Raw genomic sequence first — 25,061 nt, 5'->3', positions numbered from 1 at the left:
CAGCAGCTAACCCCCCCCAGCAACGGAAGAAGCAGAGGGATGCCTCGCACATGGACAGCCGCTCAAGCAATCGTAGTGGCAGCCGCAAGAGCAAGGCGTCAAGCGCCTCTGGACCATCCAGAAAGGAATCATCGGTTCCGCTACAGCCTCCGAATCCGGTACCCGTTTGTGACTTCCGGGGGTGAGTGATCTTCGTGAATGTCACCTTTTTAGTAATGGGAAGTCTCTTATGTGCTTCCTTTTATAGGAGCCTAAGAAGAGTAGCGCCAAGCAAAAGCACAGAATGTGTGCCCTATGCCAAACTTCCCTCCCCATGGATTGGTAAAAGCCGCTTTGTCCGAACTGCGTTGCTAAAACTATAGCGGAAAATTCCCTGGATTTCGCATCTAATTTAAAGTCTATAGTCCATGCAGAGGTTCAGGGGTCCCTGAAGGGGTTGCTTAGAGGAAAGAAAAGATCCCATAGAGATGTCTCCTCCAACTCTGATTCCTCCCAGTCCGAGGATCTGTTTCGGAGTGATTCATCATCCTCTTCCTCATCGGATAACGGTAGACCCTGTTTCCCCATTGAGAGTACGGACAGGCTGGTTAGAGCAGTCAGATCAACCATCGGTCTGGGGGAGGAGAAAGCATCCAAATCCCGGGAAGACATTATGTTTGCGGGCCTTGGAGAGAAAAAGAGACGCTCTTTTCCGGTAAACATTAAAATTCAGGGCCTCATTGACTGGGAGTGGAGGAAACCAGAAAGATCAGGGGCCTTACCCTCCTTCTCTTAGAAGGTACCCCTTCGAGGAGAAGGACTCTGAGCCTTGGGATAAAATCCCCAAAGTTGACGGGAATGTAGCCAGGTCGTCCAAAAAATCTTCCCAGCCCTTGGAGGACTCTGGCGTCCTAAAAGATGCCCTTGATAAAAAGGCTGACTCCTTTCTGCGTCACACTTGGGAAGCTGCAGCAGGAGGCCTGAAGCCAGCGGTAGCTGGCACCTGTGTGGCAAGATCGCTAATGGTGTGGCTCCAACAGTTGGAGGACCAATTTAAAGATAAGAAGGTCTCTAGGGATAGAATCCTTTCAGATCTACCCCTAATGCAGGCAGCATCGGCCTTCCTGGCGGACTCTTCAGCAGACTCTGTCAGGCTTTCGGCTAGAGCAGCAGGTCTATCTAATGCTGCCAGACGGGCCTTGTGGCTCAAAGGGTGCCCAGGCGACCTACAGTCAAAGCATAAATTGTGTTCCCTCCCGTGTGACGGTAGACTCCTGTTTGGCCAGAAGTTGGAAGACCTTTTAGCAAAGGTGGGTAATAAGAACAAAGGGTTCCCAGGATTTTCAGGGGACTCAAAAAGGTTTGGTTTTCGGAGGAGGAAATTTAATCGGGGTCGCCCTCCAGGAGACAGGAGAAGATGGGAGACAAAGTCCAAAAAGGAGTCGGGCTATATGTTTGGAAGACCGTCCTCAAATACAAAGAGATCCTCCCAATGACGCCAAGCCGGAGGTTGGGGGGAGGCTTTCCCACTTTTTTCCAGCTTGGAAAGCAATTACAGCAAACCCCTGGATTTTGAACATTGTAAGTGGTGGCCTGAAGATACGGTTCAGCCAGATCCCTGGTCAGACCTTTGTGGTTACCCCCAAAAGGAAGGTCCAGGAAGAACAGATAACACTGGAAGCAGAAATATTAGGGCTAGTAAGGAAATGAGTTCTTCTCGAAGTGCCGATACCACAAAGAGGGAAGGGATTCTATTCCCCTCTGTTCATGATCAAAAAAAACAACGGGTCCTTAAGGACCATCATCAACCTCAGGAGTCTGAACCAGTTAATAGAAAACCAGACTTTCAAGATGGAGTCAGTGAGCTCGGCAGTGAAGCTCTTACACCACAATTCCTTTATGGCAATTATAGACTTGAAGGACGCATATTATCACGTCCCAATTCATCCAGATTACCAGAAGTATCTGAGAGTAGCCCTGTTCATTCAGGAAGAGCTGAGGCATTTTCAGTTTGCTGCCCTACCCTTCGGCGTCTCCATAGCCCCGAGAATATTTACAAAACTAATAGCGGAAGTAACAGCCTTTCTACGAATCAAGAACGTAGTGATCGTGCCCTATTTTGACGACTTCTTAATAGTAGGGAAATCAGAAGTCCACTGCTCCAGTCAACTTCTAGAAGTCACGACGGTGTTGCATCAGCAAGGGTGGTTGGTAAATTCCCAAAAGTCAAAACTAACCCCCTCAAGGACTCAGACCGTCCTAGGTCTAATCCTAGACTCTTATCTCCAAGCCTGCTTCCTCCCAGAAGACAAGGTCCGCAAATTGATCGTTTTAGTCTTGAAAGCCATGCGATCTCCAGTGATGTCCCTAAGAGAGGCAATGTCCCTCCTGGGCTCTATGACGGCCTGTCTCCCAGCAGTCAAATGGGCTCAGGGGCATGTGAGACTTCTTCAGTGGGAGGTCCTGTCAGCGTAGAGGTCCTTCAACGGGCATTTAGAAAGCAAGTTCTCTTTCTCCCCAGAAGCTGTAGATTCCCTTTCATGGTGGACAGACAGGGGAAATCTGACCTCAGGCGTACAGTGGTCCAGACCAGTAGATCGGGTGATTACGACCGATGAAAGCAGTTCCGGATGGGGGGTCATCTGGCAGAGCTCTCAATACAGGGTCACTGGACATACCACAAGATGGGGGCATCCTCAAACATAAAAGAGCTTTGGGCAGTAGAGAGATCCCTCATAGGCTTCCTTCCTCACATTCAGGGTCACCACGTCCAGGTCAGGTCCGACAACCGGACATCAGTAGCCTTTGTGAATCATCAGGGGGGAACAAGATCACGCTCTCTGATGGCTGTGGCAGACAGAATCCTTCATCTGGCAGAGCGACACCTACCATCCCTCAGTGCCCTTCACATAAAGGGGGTAGAAAACGTAAAGGCAGATTTTCCCAGCCGCCATACCCTAAGACAGGGGGAATGGAGCTTAAACCCGGAGGTCTTCCAACAGATTGTCCAGTTATGGGGGCAGCCAGACATAGACCTGTTCGCCACAAGAGCAAACAGGAAGGTAGACAGATTCTGTTCCTTAAAACTAGCAGAAAGTCCCCATGCCGTGGATGCCCTCCAGATCCCTTGGAAGTTCAGGAAGGCCTATGCCTTTCCCCCGTTAGTAATGGTTCCAGTAGTGGTGAAGAAGATTCGGGAGGAAGGTGCAAGGGTAATTCTTATAGCCCCTTTTTGGCCCAAGAGGCCTTGGTTCTCCCTGCTTTAGACTAATGTCGGTTTCAGATCCCTGGGTTCTTCCAGAGAGGCCGGACCTTCTCATTCAGGGACCAGTATTCCACGCCCAAGCCAGAGGTTTCCATCTTGCGGCGTGGAATTTGAGAGGTCACTACTAAGTAGCAAGGGGTTTTCACAAGGGTTAGTCTCTACCTTGCTGGGTAGTAGAAAACCAATAACGACTAAAATTTATAACCGAGTCTGGAGTAAATTCCTAGAATTTATAGATGCCCCATTATCAGACAAGCCTCCAATCAGGGGAATCCTGGAGTTTCTGAAAAAGGGGCGTGACCTAGGTCTAGCCACGGGGACTCTTAAAGTTCAGGTGTCGGCATTGTGGGCGCTCTATAATTGTAACTTGGCTGGGAACAGGTGGGTCTCGAGGTTTATCAAGTCCTGTGCCAGAGCCAGACCGGTTCGGTCCCTAAGAGTTCCTTCCTGGGACCTGAATTTGGTCTTGAACGCACTTACCAGTGACCCGTTCGAACCCCTACAGGTAGTCTCTCCAAAGATCCTCACCCTTAAAACCATCCTCTTAGTGGCTTTGTCTGCTCGTAGGGTGGGTGACCTGAAGGCCCTTTCGGTTAATCCTCCCTGCACATTCCATTCCTTGTGTTCTTTAGCCCAAACAAGTTTCTTCTGCTTGTTGCCTGTCCTTAGCAGTGGTTTCCTAGCAGCTATTTTACCATGAAGGCCTGCTGCACAAAGTCTCCTCTTAACAGTTGTTGAAGAGATGTGTCTGCTGCTAGAACTCTGTGTGGCATTGACCTGGTCTCTAATCTGAGCTGCTGTTAACCTGCGATTTCTGAGGCTGGTGACTCGGATAAACTTATCCTCAGAAGCAGAGGTGACTCTTGGTCTTCCTTTCCTGGGGCAGTCCTCATGTGAGCCTGTTTCTTTGTAGCGCTTGATGGTTTTTGCAACTGCACTTGGGGACACTTTCAAAGTTTTCCCAATTTTTCGCACTATCTGACCTTCATTTCTTAAAGTAATGATGGCCACTCGTTTTTCTTTACTTAGCTGCTTTTTTCAAGCCATAATACAAATTCTAACAGTCTATTCAGTAGGACTATCAGCTGTGTATCCACCAGACTTCTGCACAACACAACTGATGGTCCCAACCCCATTTATAAGGCAAGAAATCCCACAAACCTGACAGGGTACACCTGTGAAGTGAAAACCATTTCCGGTGACTACCTCTTGAAGCTCATCAAGAGAATGCCAAGAGTGTGCAAAGCAGTCATCAAAGCAAAAGGTGTCTACTTTGAAGAACCTAGAATTTAAGACATATTTTCAGTTGTTTCACACTTTTTTGTTAAGTATATAATTCCACATGTTTTAATTCATAGTTTTGATGCCTTCAGTGTAAATGTACAATTTTCATATTCATGAAAATACAGAAAAATCTTTAAATGAGAAGGTGTGTCCAAACGTTTGGTCTGTACTGTACGTCCACAGGAGTTCCGTCCCCGGACAATGTCAGGGCTCATTCCACCAGAGCCGTCGCAACCTCCTGGGCGGAAAGGGCAGACGTTTCAATCGATCAGATATGTAGAGCTGCTACTTGGTCTACACCATCCACCTTCTTTAAACACTATCGGTTGGATCTGTCCTCCTCTGACCTTACCTTTGGGAGAAGGGTACTTCAGGTGGTGGTCCCTCCCTATAGTGCCCATAATTCTCCAAAATTCTCTCTAGGTGTGCTGTCATGGATGAGGGGAAAACACCAAGGTTACTTACCGTTAGCCGGTTTTTCCTAAGCCCGTGACAGCACCCGTAGTCCCCCCCCCCTATTTTTTCTGTTTATCACACCCTGGTGTGCACTGTTTTGGGTGTAATATATATATTGTAGGTGTTGGTAATATGCCTAACCTGTTTGGGAGGTCCTCTCAATGCTCTGTAAACAACTGAAGCGAGGGAGAGGTACCGCCTTTTTATTTCAGACGGTTTCCTGTCCTTGGTGGGGCGGATCCCTCTCTCTCCAGGTGTGCTGTCTTGGGCTCAGGAAAAACCGGCTACCGGTAAGTAACCTTGATGTTTTCTTGCCATGTCCATTATTCAGATAATCATGTACATATAGGTTTCAGTAAATAAAAGAAAAAAATACAAGTACAATCTAATAAGTGGAAATGGCTTCTGAAGGATACAAGGCAGTAGTAAAAATCATGAAGAAAAGAGATAAAATCACAAATAATATATGGAGTCTAATAGCGGCTATTGTTGTGGTTTGTTCACCAGAGATGCCGAGATAAAGGACTTAAATGGAAAATTGATTAAAAACAAACATTAGTAAGGACATCTTTACTCTAATGATAAAAGTGATGAATTGGGTATTTATGATATAGGTTTGCTTGGGCAAAGACACTGCTGTAATTCAAGATTCAATTACTTGTCTCTTAATGTAGTGTGATAAATATTGTAGCACGACATCTCTTTACCACAAATAATATACTAAGGTCATTACTTGGGACCACTATAAATTAAAGGGATGCCCCCGTGGAAACTAGAGGATTGTTTACTTTTGGAATCATATTTGTTGTGTAGTGGCCAATTCCTCTGATCCTGTAAAGTGACACAAGTCCCACGGGGCTTTGTAAAACAGGTACTTTCAGTACTTTTGAGAGTGAACACATCCACACTTAATAGGGAGAATTTATCATCCCTTTTATGCCCCTGGTTCATAGACAGTCATAAAGATGTGCCAAATTTAAAAAGAACCTCCCACTTCCTTCTCCAAGACTTCTCTCGTGCTGCGCCAGTTTTCTGAAATGCACTATCCCAGATGGTTAGATTAATACCTAGCCCCCACATTTTTAAGCGAGCTTTAAAAACACATCTATTTAATCAGGCCTATCATCTCACTTCACTCATCTAAATTTTCTCTATTCCCCCTTTCTAAATTCTGCCTCCACATCCTCCATGCACCCAATAGCACCTAGCAACTACATTTACACAGATATTGGCTGATGACCGGATCATGCAGCTTTATATCATCCTAACCCCTATTTTTTTTAATAAAGGCTGGACCATACATGACAAGCACATTCTACCTAATGTGTCCCCCCCCCATTTTATTATAGATTGTAATCTTGCAAGCGCGGCCCTCACTCTTCCTGTAACTGGTGAATTATGTGTTTCTCTGAAATATCTTTATTGTCTGTACATGTCCCCAATTAATTGTAAAGTGCTGCAGAATATGTAGGCGCTATAGAAATAAAATTATTATTATTATCGTTAAAATGATCTTTTGGATCTCCAGATATGTCTGTTTTAGTAAACCATTGTATTCCTCATGAAATAAGAATTTGGGGGCATCTTTTTTTAAAACTCTACAATGTGCCATTTTGTGTTGTTTTAGTCCTTTTAAAAATGTAAGAATAAATTGACAACTGGGTGTTACCAATGGGGTATTTGTCCCTTACACTCTCATAATATCCAATCAGGGCTTGCACTGTTGACTGTAACGAGGGGAATGGTAACACCCAGTTGTCAATTCATTTATAAGTATCCAATAGTAATAACAGAGAAACGGCTCAATGCACAATTGCAAGAAAAAATGCTGCAGAATAATTACTGTAAGGGATATATCAGTTTTTACAACAACTGACATGTCAGGAAAGGTGACAGGACCCCTTTAAACAATGATAATCATCTATTCTCAATTTCTCCTTATTTATAGAGTGCTAACTTATTCCGAGGTTCTGTTACATTGATTGTAATCATTTTGCTGCTGCCTCTGATGAGGCTCCTACTGTAATTTTCAAGAACACACTAGAGCCAAGAAGTTAATTATGTACTGTATTATGATCACGTTCTGGTAGGAAGCCAGAATACCTGAAAGAATCCCACACAATTACAAGGAGAACATACAAGCGCTATTCAGATATATCTGCACCTGGTCAGATTAGACTTTACAGACCCAATACTGCAAGACAATAGTGACAATAATGCTACAAAAAGCTCTTCTACACTTAAAAAAAAAATTATACAGAGAAATTTCTAAATTCCTGTAATTCAGATGCATGGTAATGCAGAAAGCTTGATCTGACGATTGTTTCAATTACAACACTAAGATCGTGCTGGGATAATCAATTAGAAGGTTCTTCAAATAGAAAAATAAGGAATTTATCAAGGCAGGTTTACCAGTTTCATGGTGTCAAGAGATGCCCTATATTTTATGATATTTTTGTGCAATAAATTGGAAATTTAAGTAACATAGTAACATAGTAGCGTAGGTTGAATAAAGACCTAGGTCCATCAAATTCAACCTTTCTCCCTCAATTGTACATTTTGTCTATTTTAACTGTAACCCACAATGTTATGTCTATGGGGAAAATGTGCACATAAAATTCAGCGTGCCCGCAAGAGAAACTGACATGTTGCTGATGTGAAGCACAAACTGTGGGTCAGTTTACGCTGAGTAAAATAAAAGCACAGCGGGGCAAGAGACATCTATAAATTCCATCAACTTTGCTGAAACTGTAAGATGCTGAGTTTTTGATGCGGGAAAATATGCAGCATCAAAAATTCACCAAAAATCATCATGGGCACGCAGCTTTAATGAATCACAAAAAAACTAAATTCTCACTCAAATAGGGAGGCAGCATCAAATTTGTAGAAACATCACTAGACAGAAGTTTTATGTATAACAGTGTAGAAAATGTAATGAACATTATGTAACACTTTGAAAACTTTGCCATTTATAAAGCCTCATGCAAAGCTGACTTCAAAACTTCCCCTCATGATAAATCTCTCCCATAATAGAAGATTTATCGCTAGCATTTTAATTTGACCTTTCTTCCTAAAGGCTCTCTGCTCTTTAACCTCTTTTGACAGTATGACTTGGTACTGGGGTAGATGTATGGAGGAGGCTCAGGAGCTTAACCTGCTCCAAACTGGTCAGATACTGGCAGAGCTATACCGCCAGCATCTGCCTCTAATAGAAGCTGTTTAATTCTTTAAATGCTTCAGTCAATCTATGCATCAGGGACCTTGGGTGCTGATGGACTGTCATGGTAGTTTAGGACCTGCTGAAGGCCTACTCTGCTGCCATTTTGGCGCTCTTGTGAAGTCAATTATGATGACTATATACTGCAGTAACACATGCCTGTAGTATTGCAGTATATAACAGAAGTGAGCTAACAATCACAGGTTCAAGTCCCCTAGAAAGACTACGACACATTTTTTGTTAAAAAATTAAAAACTTTGAGTCACTCACCTTTTTCCCCAATTAAAAATAAAAAAAATTATAAAAAGCATATTTTATTTTGCCCTATTCATAAAAGTCTGACATATCAAATTATAAAATTATTTATCCCAAAGGTCAAACATTGTAAAGCAAAAAAAAAAATTGAAATGCCAGAGCTGCTGTTTTTCAGTCACTGCACCTCCTCAAAAAAATGCAATAGATCGTGATCAAAACATCATACGTAACCAAAAAAATGGTACCATAAGAAACTCCCTCTTGATATGCAAAAAAAAGGCTAACACAGCTCCATCGACAGAAAAAAAGTAAAGATATGGAAAATGAAACATTTTTACAAAGTTAAAGCCACAAATATAACTATGAAACTAAAATTTTGATATTGCTACAATCATACTGACCTAAAGAGTCATTCTGCCAGCTCATTTTTACCGCATAATGAAAGGCATAAAACAAAATTTAAAAAAACAATGCCGGAATTTAATTTTTTTTTTACCATTTCACCATTTTTTTCTTGTTTTTCAGTACTTTATCTGGTAAAGTGAATAGTGAAATTCAAAACTACAACTTCTACTGCAAAAAAAACTAATTCTCATATGGCTGGAATGACTGGAGATTAAAATAAAAATTGGCTTTTGTAAGAGAGGGAGAGAAAAACAAAATTGTAAAAAAGAAAAATTGCTCAGTCATGAAGGGGTAAAATAAGTTTTATTTCCTTTTGAATGACAGTCTGATTATCTAGAGCAGTGGTTCTTAACCGGGGTTCTATCGAACCCTAGGGGTTCGGTGAGTCAGTCTCAGGGGTTCGGCGGATCCTCCTCCACGGAGGTCAAGACACACCCGACTCATTAAGTAAATTCGTGATGACACACCCCGCTTGGCCATCACTTGCTGCAGATGATCGCGTTACATTAATTGGCCAATCAGTGCTGCGGGGAATTTAGTGTGCTCAGTAAGCCATACTAACTATGTCGAGCAAAAAAAGAAAGTGGTCAGACGAATATGTACAACATGGATTCACATGTATCACGGAACGTGATGGGAGTCAGCGTCCTATCTGCATGATTTGCAATGCCAAGTGAGCAACTCTAGTCTCGCACCGGCAAAACTGAAGGAACACTTCTTGAAGCTGCATGGAGATGGGGAATACAAGAACACAACGCTTGCTGAATTCAAGGTGAAAAGAGCCAGATTCGATGAAAGGGCCACTCTGCCTGCTCTTGGATTTGTACCCGTGAACAAACCGATCCTCACCGCATCGTACGAAGTTGCTTACCTGATGGCAAAGCAGGGCAAGCTGCACACCATTGGTGAAACACTCATAAAACCAGCAGCGTTAAAGATGGCGAATCTGATACTCGGAACAGCGGCCGAAGGTAAATTATCCCAAATTCCTCTTTCAAATGACACCATCAGTGACAGAATAGAGTGCATGAGTAAAGACATCTTGGCTCAAGTAGTCGCAGATCTAATTTCAAGTCCGGCAAAATTCAGCCTTCAACTCGACGAGACCACAGACGTTTCTAATCGAAGCCAGCTTGCTGTTTTCGTGCGCTATGTGAAAGACAACATGATAAAAGAAGAGTTTTTATTTTGTAAGCTTCTTACAACAACAACTAAGGTAGCCAATGTGAAGAAGCTTGTGGATGACTTCCTCAGAGACAACAATCTTTCATCGGATATGGTTTCTGCAGTTTGTACGGATGGAGCTCCAGTCATGCTGGGAAGAAAGTCTGGTTTTGGTGCGCTAGTAAAAGCTGATGCACCACACAACATTGTTACGCATTGTATTCTGCACAGGCATGCGTTGGCAACAAAACCTTGCCTCCAAAAATGGCAGAAGTATTAAAAACTGTAGTGGAATGTGTGAACTATGTGCGAAATAGTGCTCTGAGGTATCGCATCTTCAGTGAGCTGTGTAAAGAAATAAGCTCTGAATTCGAGGTACTCCTGTACCATTCTAATGTTCGGTGGTTATCCCGGGGACAGGTGCTGAATCGTGTTTTCGCCATGCGTGTGGAATTAGCCCTGTTTTGCAAGAGCACCAACATTGTCATGCAGATTGCTTCAAAAATCCTGAGTTCATTCTCATTTTAGCGTACATGGCTGATATATTTGCAGCTCTAAATCAACTCAATCAGCACATGCAGGGTGGTGGAGTCAACATCATGGAAGCAGAAGAAAACCTGAAGGCTTTTAAAAAAAAACTACCGTTATGGAAACGACGAACAGAGAACAATAACTTCGCAAACTTTCCCCTTCTGGACGACTGTGTAAGTAAGATCGAAGATGTGTCTGGAATCTAAGACATTTCTATGTAATGCACACGCCGGGACTGACTGGCGTGTGCATGTTTAGTAGTTCCACTGGGCCATGAACCGGAGAGTGCCTGGAGGGGCGTAACTAAGTATCTGCCCGATCCGACCAAGATCGCACGACGGCATACGACGCCAGTGCACCAGGGAGGAACCGAGCAGAGGGACCAGGGTCTACTCCAGGTCAGACTCCGGACACGGCTGTTGGCCCACACGGGGGAATACAGGAACTGGAAGGTAAGGCTGGAACACAGACTGGGGGTATAGGCAGACACAGCTGGTATGCAGACGGGTGGACACTGGTAAGCACGACTGGTATGCAGGCAGAGAGGTACTGGCAGGCACGACAGGCTGGAGCATAGAGTGGATAGGACCCAGTACAGACTGGGACTTCGAGAACAGAAACGCAGATGCGGTGGACAAACACAGCAGGGTGAGACCGCCCAGAGCGGCGGGCAAGAGCAGAGCAAGACTGCCGGAGAAGCGAGCAAAGGGTCAGAGCAGAGCGAGGCTGCCGGAGCAGCGAGCAAAGGGTCAGAGGAGAGCGAGGCTGCCGGAGCAGCGAGCAAAGGGTCAGAGCAGAGCGAGGCTGCCGGAGCATCGGGCAAAGGGTCAGAGCAGAGCGGAAACCGCAGGAGCGGTGAGCAAGGCGGAGCAGAGCGGAAATCGCAGGAGCGGTGAGCAAGGCGGAGTAGAGCGGAAACCGCAGGAGCGGTGAGCAAGGCGGAGCAGAGAGGAAACCGCAGGAGCGGTGAGCAAGGCGGAGCAGAGCGGAAACCGCAGGAGCGGTGAGCAAGGCGGAGCAGAGCGGAAACCGCAGGAGCGGTGAGCAAGGCGGAGCAGAGCGGAAACCGCAGGACTGGTGAGCAAGGCGGAGCAAGGCGGAAACCGCAGGAGCGGTGAGCAAGGCGGAGCAGAGGGGACAGGGCTCTGTTCACACGGAACAGACAGGAAGGGAAAGGCAGAACCAGATGCACACTAGATACTTGCAATGAGGTAGCGAGTGGACACTAAACTCACAAATGAAAGTACAGCGACTATGAGTAGGAGTTAGGAGCAGGTACAGACTCTGCAGAAAAAGGGAAGGGACGGACTTATAAACAAAACAAGTTAAAGGTAGGAGAGTGTTCAGACAGGAACTGAGTGTTCGTACAGAAACCGACACTGCAGCGAGAGACAGGAGGGAGTCTGGGTATGCAGCCCCCAGAGAGGCGGGATGAACAGGCAAGGAGCGTGTTCAGACTGGCCTAGAAATACAGCCTCAGGAAGGCGGACAGACAGGCAAACAAACACAGAAACAGATCTAGGTATGCAGCCCCTAGAAGGCAGGATGAACAGGCTAAGAGCGTGTTCAGACAGGTAGCTGGCTAGAGTGCACAGACAGGACACAGTTCAGACACGGGAACTGATACCGTAAGGCAGGGAACAGGGAAGGACCTGGCACGTCAGCGACCAAAGGCCAACTGACAGAACAAGATGCTCAGGCAAGGTTTCCATGAAAGAGCTAGGTTAAATACCAGGTAACAGACAGCAATAGGCTGAGGACGCACAAGGGGTGTGCCCGCAGCAGCTACAAGAAGCAGGAAGTGATCGCGCACCGCCCTTAAGCAGAAGAAACAGAGGCAAGCAGACAGCATGGAGGAAAGCCAGAGTGATAGTCTGGACTGGAAATCAAGTGCGCGCTCTTGCACAGTGGGAGATGGACCACTATGCAAGGATGCCGCCAGGTATGTTACACTACCCCCCCTTACGCCCCCTCTTCTTCAGGCCTGCCAGGATCTTCCGTAGGGAATTTGAGGGCCAATCCTTCACTTCAAGGAGATCACTCCCACTGTCCACAGGAAAAACTGGTCTCATCTGGGTAGCTAGGATGCTACCTCCTATCCAGCCATCCTCAGCAACAGACGAAACGGGTGGAGTACCAGGAACAGCACACAAGGAAGTCTCTCTCCACATATTTTCAGGTGGCACCCCAGAGGGTACAGGAGACAACTGGAAGTCCTTTGCCGGGTTGGAGGGGGGCAGAGACTCGGGGGTAACCTCTGCTTCGGGGTATATCTTGTCAAGCTCACAGGAAGAAATGGGCGGGGTATCAGGTACAAGATGAAGAAAAGTCTCTGTCCCTTTGTTATCTGGTGGTACCCCGGAGGATTCAGGAAACAACTGGAGGTCCTCCGCCGGGTCAGAAGAGTGCAGAGACTCGAGGGTAACCTCTGCTTCGGAGTACACTAGGTCGGACTCACTGGACGAAGCGGGAGAGGTATCAGGTACCCAGTATAGGAAAGTCTCTGTCCATTCACTACCAGGTAGTACCCCGAAGGGTTCTGGAGACAACAGAAGGTCCTTCGCCTGGTCGGAGGGGTGTAGAGACTCGGGGGTAACTTCTGCTTCGGAGTACACTAGGTCGGACTCACTGGATGAAGCAGCCGAGGTATCAGGTACAGAGTGTAGGAAAGTCTCTGTCCATTCACTACCAGGTAACACCCCGAAGGGTTCTGGAGATGACTGGAGGTCCTCCGCCTGGTCGGAGGGGTATAGAGACTCGGGGGTAACTACCGCTTTGAGGTACCCATTGTCACGCTCACAGGACGGAGCGGACGAAGTATCAGGTATCGAGTGTATGGAAGTCTCTCTCCATTTGTCATAAAGTGGTATAACGGAGGATTCAGGAGGCAACAGGGGGTCCTCTGCCAGGTAGTAGAGGTGCACAGACTCGGAGGTAATCACTGCTTCGGAGCACCCTTGGACAGGCTCACTGGTTAAAGTGGGTGAGGTATCAGTTACCGGGTGCAGGAAGTCCTCCTGTGTGGATTCTGGGTGGGCAGTAGTCTCTTCGGGCAGGAGAACTGGTGCGCTACCCACGCACATTACCCATCGGGGCTGCTCCGGGATACAGGGAAATGAAGCTTCAGCAGGGACTTCAAGGTTGGGATCGGGAGGTCTTTGGGAGGACAGACCCTGGCGTGACGGCTTGCCTCTACATCTAGCACGTCTGGACTGCCTCTTGAGGTAGGGAGAAGTATTCCGGAGAGCATAGTCATCCTGTGTGGATTCCGGGTGGGCAGTAGTCTCTTCGGGCAGGAGGACTAGTGCGCGACCCACACACATCACCCATCGGGGCTGCTCCGGGACATTGGGAAGTGAAGCTTCAGCAGGGGTCTCCGGGTTAGGGTCATCGAAGACCATTAGAAAGGCCACCAGGAAGGCCTGAAGGTCCAGGAGGATAGGATCCTGTGCTTCATATAGGGGCTTGATCCATTCCAAGGCATCACCCATTAGGTAGGACATCATGAATCCCACCTTAACCCGATCGGTGGGAAAACAAAGAGGGTAGAACTTGAAGTGTAGCATGCATTGCTCCACAAATGCACGACTCCGTCTTGGATCCCCATAGTACCGTGGCGGATCCGCAGGAACGGGTGCTGATAAATCCATCTGGACGGGTGCGTAATTCGCCTGAAACTCATCTGGTAGCAAAAAAAATTATAATTTCTTCTAGAAGCACGTATTCGCTGGAAAATGTCTCAGAGAGCGAAGGCAGTGGGGCTCAACGGGAACCATGACCTGAGCCTGCTGTAACGCACACGCCCGGACTGACTAGCGTGTGCGTGTTTAGTAGTTCCAATGGGCCATGAACCGGAGAGTGCCTGGAGGGGCGTAACTAAGTATCTGCCCGATCCGACCAAGATCGCACGACGGCATACGACGCCAGTGCACAGGGAGGAACCGAGCAGAGGGACCAGGGTCTACTCCAGGTCAGACTCCGGACACGGCTGTTGGCCCACACCGGGGAATACAGGAACTGGAAGGTAAGGCTGGAACACAGACTGGGGGTATAGGCAGACACATCTGGTATGCAGACGGGTGGACGCTGGTAAGCACGACTGGTATGCAGGCAGAGAGGTACTGGCAGGCACGACAGGCTGGAGCACAGAGTGGATAGGACCCAGTACAGACTGGGACTTCCAGAACAGAACCGCAGATGCGGTGGACAAACACAGCAGGATGGGACTGCCCGGAGCGGCGGGCAAGAGCAGAGCAAGACTGCCGGAGCAGCGAGCAAAGGGTCAGAGCAAAGCGAGGCTGCCGGAGCAGCGAGCAAAGGGTCAGAGCAAAGCGAGACTGTCAGAGCAGCGAGCAAAGGGTGAGAGCAGAGCGAGACTGCCGGAGCAGCGAGCAAAGGGTCAGAGCAGAGCGAGGCTGCCGGAGCAGCGAGAAAAGGGTCAGAGCAGAGCGAGACTGCCGGAGCAGTGAGCAAAGGGTCAGAGCAGAGCGAGACTGCCGGAGCAGCGAGCAAAGGGTCAGAGCAGAGCGGAAACTGCAGGAGCGGAGAGCAAGGTGGAGCAGAGCGGAAACCGCAGGAGCGGTGAGCAAGACGGAGCAGAGCGGAAACCGCAGGAGCGGTGAGCAAGGCGGAGCAGAGCGGAAACCACAGGAGCGGTGAGCAAAGCGGAGCAGAGTGGAAACCGCAGGAGCGGTGAGCAAGGCGGAGCAGAGCGGAAACCGCAGGAGCTGTGAGCAAGGCGGAGCAGAGCGGAAACCGCAGGAGCAGTGAACAAGGCGGCGTAGAGCGGAAACCGAAGGAGCGGTGAGCAAGGCGGAGCAGAGCGGAAACCGCAGGAGCGGTGAGCAAGGCGGAACAGAGCGAAAACCGCAGGAGCGGTGAGCAAGGCGGAGCAGAGCGGAAACCGCAGGAGCGGTGAGCAAGGCGGAGCAGAGCGGAAACCGCAGGAGCGGTGAGCAAGGCGGAGGAGAGCAGAAACCGCAGGAGCGGTGAGCAAGGCGGAGCAGAGCGAAAACCGCAAGAGCGGTGAGCAAGGCGGAGCAGAGCGGAAACCGCAGGAGTGGTGAGCAAGGCGGAGCAGAGCGGAAACCCCAGAAGTGGTGAGCAAGGCGGAGCAGAGGGGACAGGGCTCTGTTCACACGGAACAGACAGGAAGGGAAAGGCAGAACCAGATAAACACTAGATACTTGCAATGAAGTAGCGAGGGGACACTAAACTCACAAACGAAAGTACAGCGACTAGGAGTAGGAGTTAGGAGCAGGTACAGACTGCAGTAAAAGGGAAGGGACGGACATATAAACAAAACAGGTAAAAGGTGGGAGAGTGTTCAGACAGGAACTGAGTGTTCAGACAGAAACCGACACTGCAGCGAGAGACAGGAGCGAGTCTGGGTATGCGGCCCCCAGAGAGGCGGGACGAACAGGCAAGGAGCGTGTTCAGACTGGCCTAGAAATACAGCCTTAGGAAGGCGGACAGATAGGCAAACAAACACAGAAACAGATCTAGGTATGCAGCCCCTAGATGGCAGGATGAACAGGCTAAGAGCGTGTTCAGACAGGTAGCTGGCTAGAGTGCACAGACAGGACACAGTTCAGACACGGGAACTGATACCGTAAGGCAGGGAACAGGGAAGGACCTGGCACATCAGCGACCAAAGGCCAACTGACAGAACAAGATGCTCAGGCAAGGTTTACATGAAAGAGCTAGGTTAAATACCAGGTGACAGACAGCAATAAGCTGAGGACGCACAAGGGGTGTGCCCGCAGCAGCTACAAGAAGCAGGAAGTGATCGCGCACCGCCCTTAAGCAGAAGAAACAGAGGCAAGCAGACAGCATGGAGGAAAGCCAGAGTGATAGTCTGGACTGGAAATCAAGTGCGCGCTCTTGCACAGTGGGAGATGGACCACTATGCAAGGACGCCGCCAGGTATGTTACATTCTGTATCCATGGAACTGAAGCCAACAATTGCCACGCACTTAGATGAGCTTGCAAAGTCTCTCGACGGATTCTTCCCTACAAGAGAGTCATATCCAGCATGGGTGAGACAGCCGTTCACGTTTGCTCTTGAGACAGCAGATGTCAATTATGAATACCTCGACGAAATCATTGAAATTCAGCAGAGCCAGGTTCAACAGCAACTCTTCAGAACAACAACACTCTCAACGTTTTGGTGTCGACAGTTGGAAAGGTACCCAATTATTGCTAAGAAAGCCCTGGAATTTTTTATACCATTTGTTACAACATATCTCTGCGAACAATCCTTTTCGATGATGCTGGACATAAAAACAAAGAAAAGGAACAGACTTTGCTGTGAAAATGACATGAGAGTAGCACTTGCCAAGGTGAAGCCACGCATATCTGAACTGGCCTCTCAAAAACATAAGCAGAAGTCACACTGATTTGCAGGTATGTAATTTGTTGTGAGTTCATGCACTGTGTTCGTTTTGTTCTTTGATCAAGGTGATGTTCATGCACGGTTCATTTTGTGTACCAGTAAAAAAACTTGTACCTATGTCTTGAATTTGGAAAAAAATCATATTTGATTTATCACTAAAGAAGGGTTCGGTGAATGTACATTTGAAACTGTGTGTTCGGTACCTCAAACAAGGTTAAGAACCACTGATCTAGAGTATCTGATAATCTTGCAGAATAAGGTCCCAGCGCTGATGGATTAAATGAATTATACTACATGAAAATAATAATTGAAAAGTGTAGTTGCTTTTACTTACTGCTTCTCCATTATCTCTTTATGAGGATCAGCAGGACACAAGGCATAAGCTCACTGTACGACAATGTTTGTTTTCTTAGCAAATTGGAAAAAAATAAAGTCGTTTTACTTTGTTTGGATTTTATTGAGTACAAACAACATTATTCTGCCAGAAGCAATTTCCCGTAAATTCCTTCTTTTTTTTGTTCAGGACCAAACAAGTTTAAATCAATTAAGCATGTCTAAAAAAACTGGTGCAAAGTATATTAGTCTATATTTGGGGAGTGACTATAATTTTAGCTTATAAATATGTTGTAACAATTTCATCCACTGTGCAGAGTGATTGAGTGAATTGTTAAAGTGAAACTCCGTGCAAATGTTCAAAATTAGTAAAATGGATAATCTACAGTCATTTAATGTACCAGGGCTGTAAAAGTGATGGTGGGAGAATTGGGGGCCGATTCATCAAAGCTTATATGTCACAAAAGTAATGTAACAGCTTTTAAAAGTCGCAACATTTTTGTACATTGATGCCCAGTTGTAATACTGTTGAGGGGTATGAGGTAGCTCAGCATGTTTAAACTTCTATGTATATCTATTGTGGGAACTTTCCTTATTTGAGCATGATTATTTAGCATGTTCTATGTTTTTAGATTTTAATATGTTTAGTGATTGAATAAAATTGATTTTGTTTTTTATTAACTATTGGAAGTGGTAACGACTCATTTTTTTGTGTTTATGGCTATTACATGGATATTGAGTCGCCTTTATCTCCGATGAATTTTGTAGTCCTGAGATTTTTTGTCTTAATATATATAAATTATAGGCAAGTAAAGGTTGTAATTTAGTACATATATGCATCTATGTTATAAAGTCAATATATATAAAGTAAAAAGTCAATATAAATCATGAATGCCGTGCATAAATAGCTCTCAGACCCATAATGTTTACAATATCATAATATCCATTATGCTAAAATTGAAAGCCAGGAGGGTGAGGTATTAGTATTTTATCCCTCTATGACACCGGTATTAAATATACACAGCCAACTATAGGGAAATAATGTCCCTCCATTTGTTTTGATAATACAGTAACAAATTTACATATATGATCTACACTTATCTCAAATCAGTCACGGATTCCCTACTCATTTCCCCCTTCTTCATTCTAGGGGTTCATCCGATGATAGTAGTAAGGTGGAGTGGTGCGTATGATATGCACCAACACCTCCATCAGCAATGAGTGGCCCAATGGAACGCTGCATGCACTCCATTGACAGAGTAATAGGTATATAGTATATAGGGGAGAGGAAGTGACATAATTCTCCCCATTTCTTGCTGGGAACGTGATAATACAGTGTTGGAACACACAATGCTTTCCAACTAGACATCCACCTCATTGTGACCGGAAGTAATGTGTCCATCAGGCACCGCTGGGACGCAGACTGCATTCTAGTGATACCTTATATATGTATATTTTATATGTAAATATAAGATTTTATATTTGTCTCCCAAATATGCATATGCCTGATGGAGATTCGGCTCAGGCACAAGTGTTAACGGTATTTCTTATATATATCTTAAAAATGATCAAGTACTGTATCTTCAAATGCCATGAATTAGCATGCCCTATGAGTTGTTATTACAAGAAATACTGTGTACTGGGGAAGAGACAGTAATCATGCACTGTATGAAAAATGCTGTGCCACATTTTTTTTAATTTTAAAGGCAACCTGTCACATTTGTTAACGCTATTAACCTGCAGATATGGACTTTCACTAACAAAGGAGAGTTGGTGCGGCTAATCAGAGCACAGTGAGCGGTGACTGAAAGCACATCCCGGCACTTTCACTGACAGTTAGAAAGGTGATAACTTGTTGATTGGTGGGGAACCAAAACCTGGGACCCACACTGATTGGCAGAATGGGGATCTTTTATCCCCGTTGAAATGGAGTGGCAGTGCTCATGCTTGACCGCCACTCCATTCATTCCCTATCTGGCTGCCGAGCGCTGCACTCTAATTTTATTTGCTGCTTTTACCTAAGAACTCCTTTAATTTAATGATCCTGTAGAATGTCTTTGCATTGAAGAAATGTTGCTGGCCATATTAATACTTGCACCTCAACAATGTTTTAATAACAAAACATCCCTTAATCCAAAATCCATCTCCAGTAATCTAGCACTTATAATTTGCTATGTTACTATGCTACATTTTTAAAAAATACCAGAGTGAAGGCATCAGTATAAAAAAAGAAAGAAGTGTGTCTTAACATTCCAACCTGCCAACCTCTGGTGGTCTCTACCAGTCTTGGAAATGATGGCGTCCTGTCCATTTAGTCACCTGAAAGCTCAGACCTGCATGTGTCTGCAGGGTCAGGTGACTGATGATTGACAAGGCATCATTTAATCCAGTCCTGGTGGAGACTACTAGGAAACCTCAGTTCAAAAGTTTTATTCCACTTACAGTAAAACAAAATCCTCTTGTGCTCTGTTGTAGAATCATTTTCTCTCTATATGCCCTTATAATAGATGCAGTTCTGGGTCTATTAGAGTCAGCGATCAAGTGAGATTTAAGCACTGACCTTTAATATATGCATAAAAAAGTCATTATCTCGCAGCAGCCAGATTTATTCAAAATACATCCCCCAATTTTGTTACCTTTTCTGGATATCAGAGTCCATCTATTTTATTTATTTGGTGGCTGTTTATGAACTATTCCTGCCTGTATAATGGGTGGGGTGACAGCTGTGACAAAGGTGCATATCCTCTGCCCCCCGCTACAGGAAAATGGGGATCTTGGTTGGGTCTGTGTGCTTCTGTTATCTTGGGGAAATGCCCCTACACACCACATGCTGCCGCTTGACATGGCATGCCAGGACCAGACGCAATGGAGATGAATAAGGGAGACCAAAGTCCCAAAATAAACTTTTCTTTACAGAACAACTTGATGAGAAGAATATACATCAGAGAGCAGGCACAACACTTTACGAATACTTCCGCACAATCCTGAGGCAGTAACTTCTTGGTTATATGTGGCGGTACATTACTTTCATTACATGTTACATCAGTCCAGCAAACCATTATGGGAACTTCCATATTCCCCTGTGAGGTGTGTCTCTATGGCCTCTGACAGCTAGTCTCAATACTTAGTTGATTTGTGAGGACTTCATTGGCTGAGGAGCATCGGTTCAGCTCTTCACTACTATTCCCCAAGTGCATTTGATGAGGGCCATATGTTTGTGGGGATTTCACTGGCTGAGGAGCGTTGGTTTAGCTCTTCACTACTATTCCCCAAGTGCATTCGATGAGGGTCACGTACTTCTTGCTGTGCCACTGCATCTTCATCTCTCCATAGGAGAACTCGTGTCCCAGCCTGGCCATCTTCTACTCTATTACCCTCAGGCCTGGCTACACTCTAACTTCTTATCTAGTATAGATGATCGTTGGCTTAAGACCCGCTTGCCTGAAATAAAGAATCCTTCCTCCTCTTTAGTCCTCAGTTTAGGCCCCTTTGCCTGAGATAAGAAATCCTACTGCCATTTAACACTGGTTTAATTCAGAAAATGCTATCTGACATGATCTCCCTTTCTTTGCACATACCCGTTTCAACGCAGGTTTGCGAGAAACAAGACCATAGGTTTTCTCATTTCTCAATATTTTTCCTTTTCTACCTAACAGGAAACTGCATTCCCTTGTGCCCAGTAACTGCTCTCATCCTGAGCTTGTAATGGGGGGCAGGGTGGTAGTCATTGGCGAGTGGCATGTCAGTTTCAGTGTTTGGATCTTCACCCTGGCCCGCTACATACAATGGGGACTCTGAGAATCCCTGGGTGTGTGTGTGCTGTGGTGATTCTGTGGAGGGAGCCTCCATACTCACTTCTGACCTGCCATCCTGAGTGTTAACTCTTTCAGCCTTCAGAAGCAGGAGACCGGACAGTTTGATAAAAACCAAGTGGATTTTACTTGTCAAACAATCAGCATACAAATGATAGCAGGAATTACACTTATTCACCTCTGCACCAAACAGAGGCACGTTCTTGGTGGTTACTGGCGACGGCACAATACTTGTGGCAAAAATTACAATTTACAGTTAAGGCAGAGGACCTCCATATTACTAATGCAGCGCCACCCGGGTCGATGTGCTTCGCCATGGAACTGCACTCAGACCAATCTTTCCTAGGGAACAGAAGTAAGGGAGCTTCTCCCACTATCTTCTTCCAATACGTGCCCAGACCTCGCTGTCTCCATCCCTCTGACTGCAGCTCTCGGGCCTATCCAGCACTAGGGCCGTTCCCACCACCTCTCTTAGAAAGGTTCCTCAAAACGTCTATTCCTCACTGTAGGTCCCCCAACTTGCCTGCGTCCGGGAAAACACTGTCGCACTGTAGTTTTGCTGAGAACACTTGCTTCCTTTTTCACTGAACCACACACACCCTCTGTTGTACTTGTTCCTGTATCCTCCTGACACGTCTCCACTCTTCACTATCACTGAACAACTACTGAACTAAGATGGCCGAAACTAAACTCCCAGAGATCCCTCAGTTCCCCCTTGTCACTGAGCCCGGCCCATCCTAAGTTAACTCTATATGTGCCCCCAACTACCATAAAGGTAATGTAATCTTAAACAGCATCTCTGCTGCCATCTAATGGCCGTACCTGAAAACAACAGTTTTTCAGATGACTCAAACATACACAAGATTATTAAAACAGTACAGTTCCATAGGGGAGTGGAGCAGACATTCTCCACACACCCCTCACAAGCTGACCCCAAGAGTTAATTCTTTCTGCAGTTAACATACTGTTGCAGAACACAAACAAGAAAAAACAACATTTAGCAATGCATTATTTAACCTTAAGCTCTTCAAGAAGGGTGTGAACAGCTTCTCCATTCCTTTACACCTGTACTATGTTCTTTTTGTACACTAGGGCTCCAAGTGCTACACAATAGTAATGCATGGAGCGTTCAACCATATCATTATTATATATGAAGAATTTACAAAATGCTGTTTTTGTTGTTTTCTCCTTCGAATTTGGCTTTATGTATTTTTATATTGTTTGTTTGCTTGTTTTTGTAGGAGATTTGTGTATACGAAAATCGTGGTTATACGAAATGGAGCTTTCTCCGGATTTAAAGAACTTATCAATATGTATGTATATAATTTATGTACATTTACTAGCCAGAACACTGTATTGCTAGCAAATTTTTAATACTGAATTTTCTTTTCTGTATGCTTTACAAAACTGCTTTCTGTAAAATTACATACATATACATAACCGGTGGGAGGTAATTCCTGCACTATGGCATACGTGCACATTATCATGATTGAACTGGTACATCACAATGACCATCTGCAGTGTTGATGTGATTGACAAGCACACTCCCACACTTATTACTGGGATTTGAGAATATACCCTGTATAGCATAGTATTCAATTCTAAAAGATTTTATGGAGCTCTGTGGCTACTCGGATTAGAAGCTTCCACCAGCAACAGCAAAATTTGCCATTTTTAGGCATGGGAAATAGCTGTAAGCAGAGAGGTGAAAACATAGTAAGGTTTCTTCCATGCTTAAGTTTGGCAATTGCTGTTAGGATAAAAAGTTTTTCCAAGATGATGAAAATTATTATTTCTGTCAATGGGTGGAATAGTCTGGAATGAAGAGCTAATCCTCGTCAAAATGAATTTCAAGTTTTAAAGGACAAAATTACATAGTTTAAATGGTCACTGTCATTTTAACAAATACATAAATAGTACAAGTTAATCTAAGAAATTTCTAAAATATATCAGACAAATCTGCTTCTTTCTTACACTTATGAGCCACTTCTCTCTTCCTAAATCTCGATCTTATTATTCACTGTGAAAAAAACTGCTGAAAAACTTCCTACAATTAAAAACAGATAAACAGAAGACTTACTGAGAGATCAGATTACAGCTTCTTTTGATGGTTATGGAGATGAGAGAAGAATGGAGTTGCATATTTAGGCAGAGAGATAGACAAAGATGTTCCTGCTGCTTTCGTGTGTTTTTTTTTTACCCCAGTGCTGGATGCACAGCTATACTGCTCAGTACTGCTATATAATATCCTCCATGCTTCTGCTGCTGCTTCTGAACATGTGCAACATATAGAAAAGAGCACCAATCATTCATGTCTCTATGTGCAGTGTATGATAGACATCATAGCAGTTAGCCCTCACATCTTAGATCAGAGAGAACTGAAAATTACAGATAGAGTCTGGATAGGGAGAAACTAGAGAAAATGTAGGAAGCAAGTCCTAGAATGCGCAGAAATATTGTTATTCCTAATGTACACATACAAAAGCCTATTCTGAAAAGTCACTTGAAATGATAGGTTATGCTTATATAAAGAGGGGACAGATCTAAAGACAACTTCTCATGATGTCAATGGTACCACTCATATTCAAAAATAAATTTGTATCTCTTTAGTCCTTTAAATATTTTCAAAAAAAATTGGCTCTTCATAGCTAAGATTATCTGTTGGCATATTAGTGTGCATAACTTTTTCATATGCATTTTAATCTAAGAACTTTCTATGCACAGAAGTCCATTGGGTGGTCTTTTTTACACTCATAACTGATAGGCTGACAGTCACTGATTAGGACCACCCACTGGACTCCTAAGAAAAGAAAATCAGGTATTTGAATAAACTAAAACATAAGTATGGCCTTGTTCACATATAAGTGATTTTTTTCAGGTTAAAAAAAAAATCAACCATGTTTTCAGTGCTCTGGATCAGTTTATCATCCATTTTCAATCTCAGTGTCAATTTTTCAATTTTTACAATCTCTGTCCTTCCCTAGCTACTACTAGTATTCAGTCAGTGAAAAATGGACAGGACACAGCTAGATAGCATTAATATTTTAACGGACACTTTCACATGGGTGAATTTTCTCCACAAAACAAACTAGTGTGAGACACTCTCTGGGCCCGATTCATCAAGGCCAGTATTGGTCTTGCCGGCTTTGATGAGGAGATGGGCCTGACACGTGAATAGCTCCATAGAGAAATGTGTCAGTGTGCTGTCAATTAAAAAATAACAGTACATGTATAACAAATACAGACGTGAATAAATCCTAAAGTTTCATTCTCATATCCATTTTTTTTTTTTTTTGCATACAAAAAATGTACAGCTTCTCACTAGTGTACTGGATCCAAATTGTATCCATTTTTGGTCCATGTGTTAATTTTTAACATTAGTTTGGCATGATGCAGAACAATAAAAATAAAAAAATTACAGATTTCTACTGCCCATTACACAATAAAAAAATAAACAGCACTAGGATGACACACAGATGACATCCAAATTATATCCATTTTTATCCACTGACTTTCATTGGCAAGTTTGATCCAAAATACAGATCAAAAACAGATGTCTCCATTTTTTGCAGTCTCTTGGTTCGCAAAAAAGGCCCAAATGTGAACAAAAAATGTACAGAGGACAACATGAAACATGTTAGATAATTTTGTGATACTCTGTTGGGAATTCTTTATGCTATGTGAGTTTATGTGTAGTCACCAAGTAGTTATTATGTGAATTGTCGCCTTGCAATGGTTTTGCCTGCATGTTATGATAATGTGTTAAATTAATATTGTGAGAATTTGAAAATTTGAGAAAAGGTAAGGATGGATTCGTGTGCAATGACGGTGAGGCTAGGGTCATACGACTATTTTTTCTGTCATCCGAGAAAAACGGTCCAACTATGTTAATCACTCTCTGATCAAACTCTGATTACAATTTGATCAGAGTTTGATCCGATTTTTTCCTAAGCGGAGAATGAAAAA

The 25,061-nt window shown here is 44.6% G+C and overlaps 1 protein-coding gene across 3 annotated transcripts in view; it reads left to right on the top strand.

The window, feature by feature from the left end:
• Window positions 1-25,061, top strand: part of FSHR (follicle stimulating hormone receptor) — a 307,547-nt gene that overhangs the window by 109,029 nt on the left and 173,457 nt on the right. For all 3 annotated transcript variants that reach the window (XM_073672099.1, XM_073672098.1, XM_073672097.1), the window contains exon 2: window positions 22,337-22,408. In XM_073672099.1, the coding sequence (XP_073528200.1) occupies window positions 22,337-22,408 (72 nt within the window). The remainder of the gene's footprint in view (window positions 1-22,336; window positions 22,409-25,061) is intronic.

Source organism: Phyllobates terribilis, unplaced genomic scaffold (assembly GCF_046119375.1).
Source record: "Phyllobates terribilis strain yellow unplaced genomic scaffold, ASM4611937v1 Scaffold_3__8_contigs__length_932513732, whole genome shotgun sequence".
NCBI lineage: Eukaryota > Metazoa > Chordata > Amphibia > Anura > Dendrobatidae > Phyllobates > Phyllobates terribilis.
This window is presented reverse-complemented; position numbering and strand designations above follow the sequence as displayed.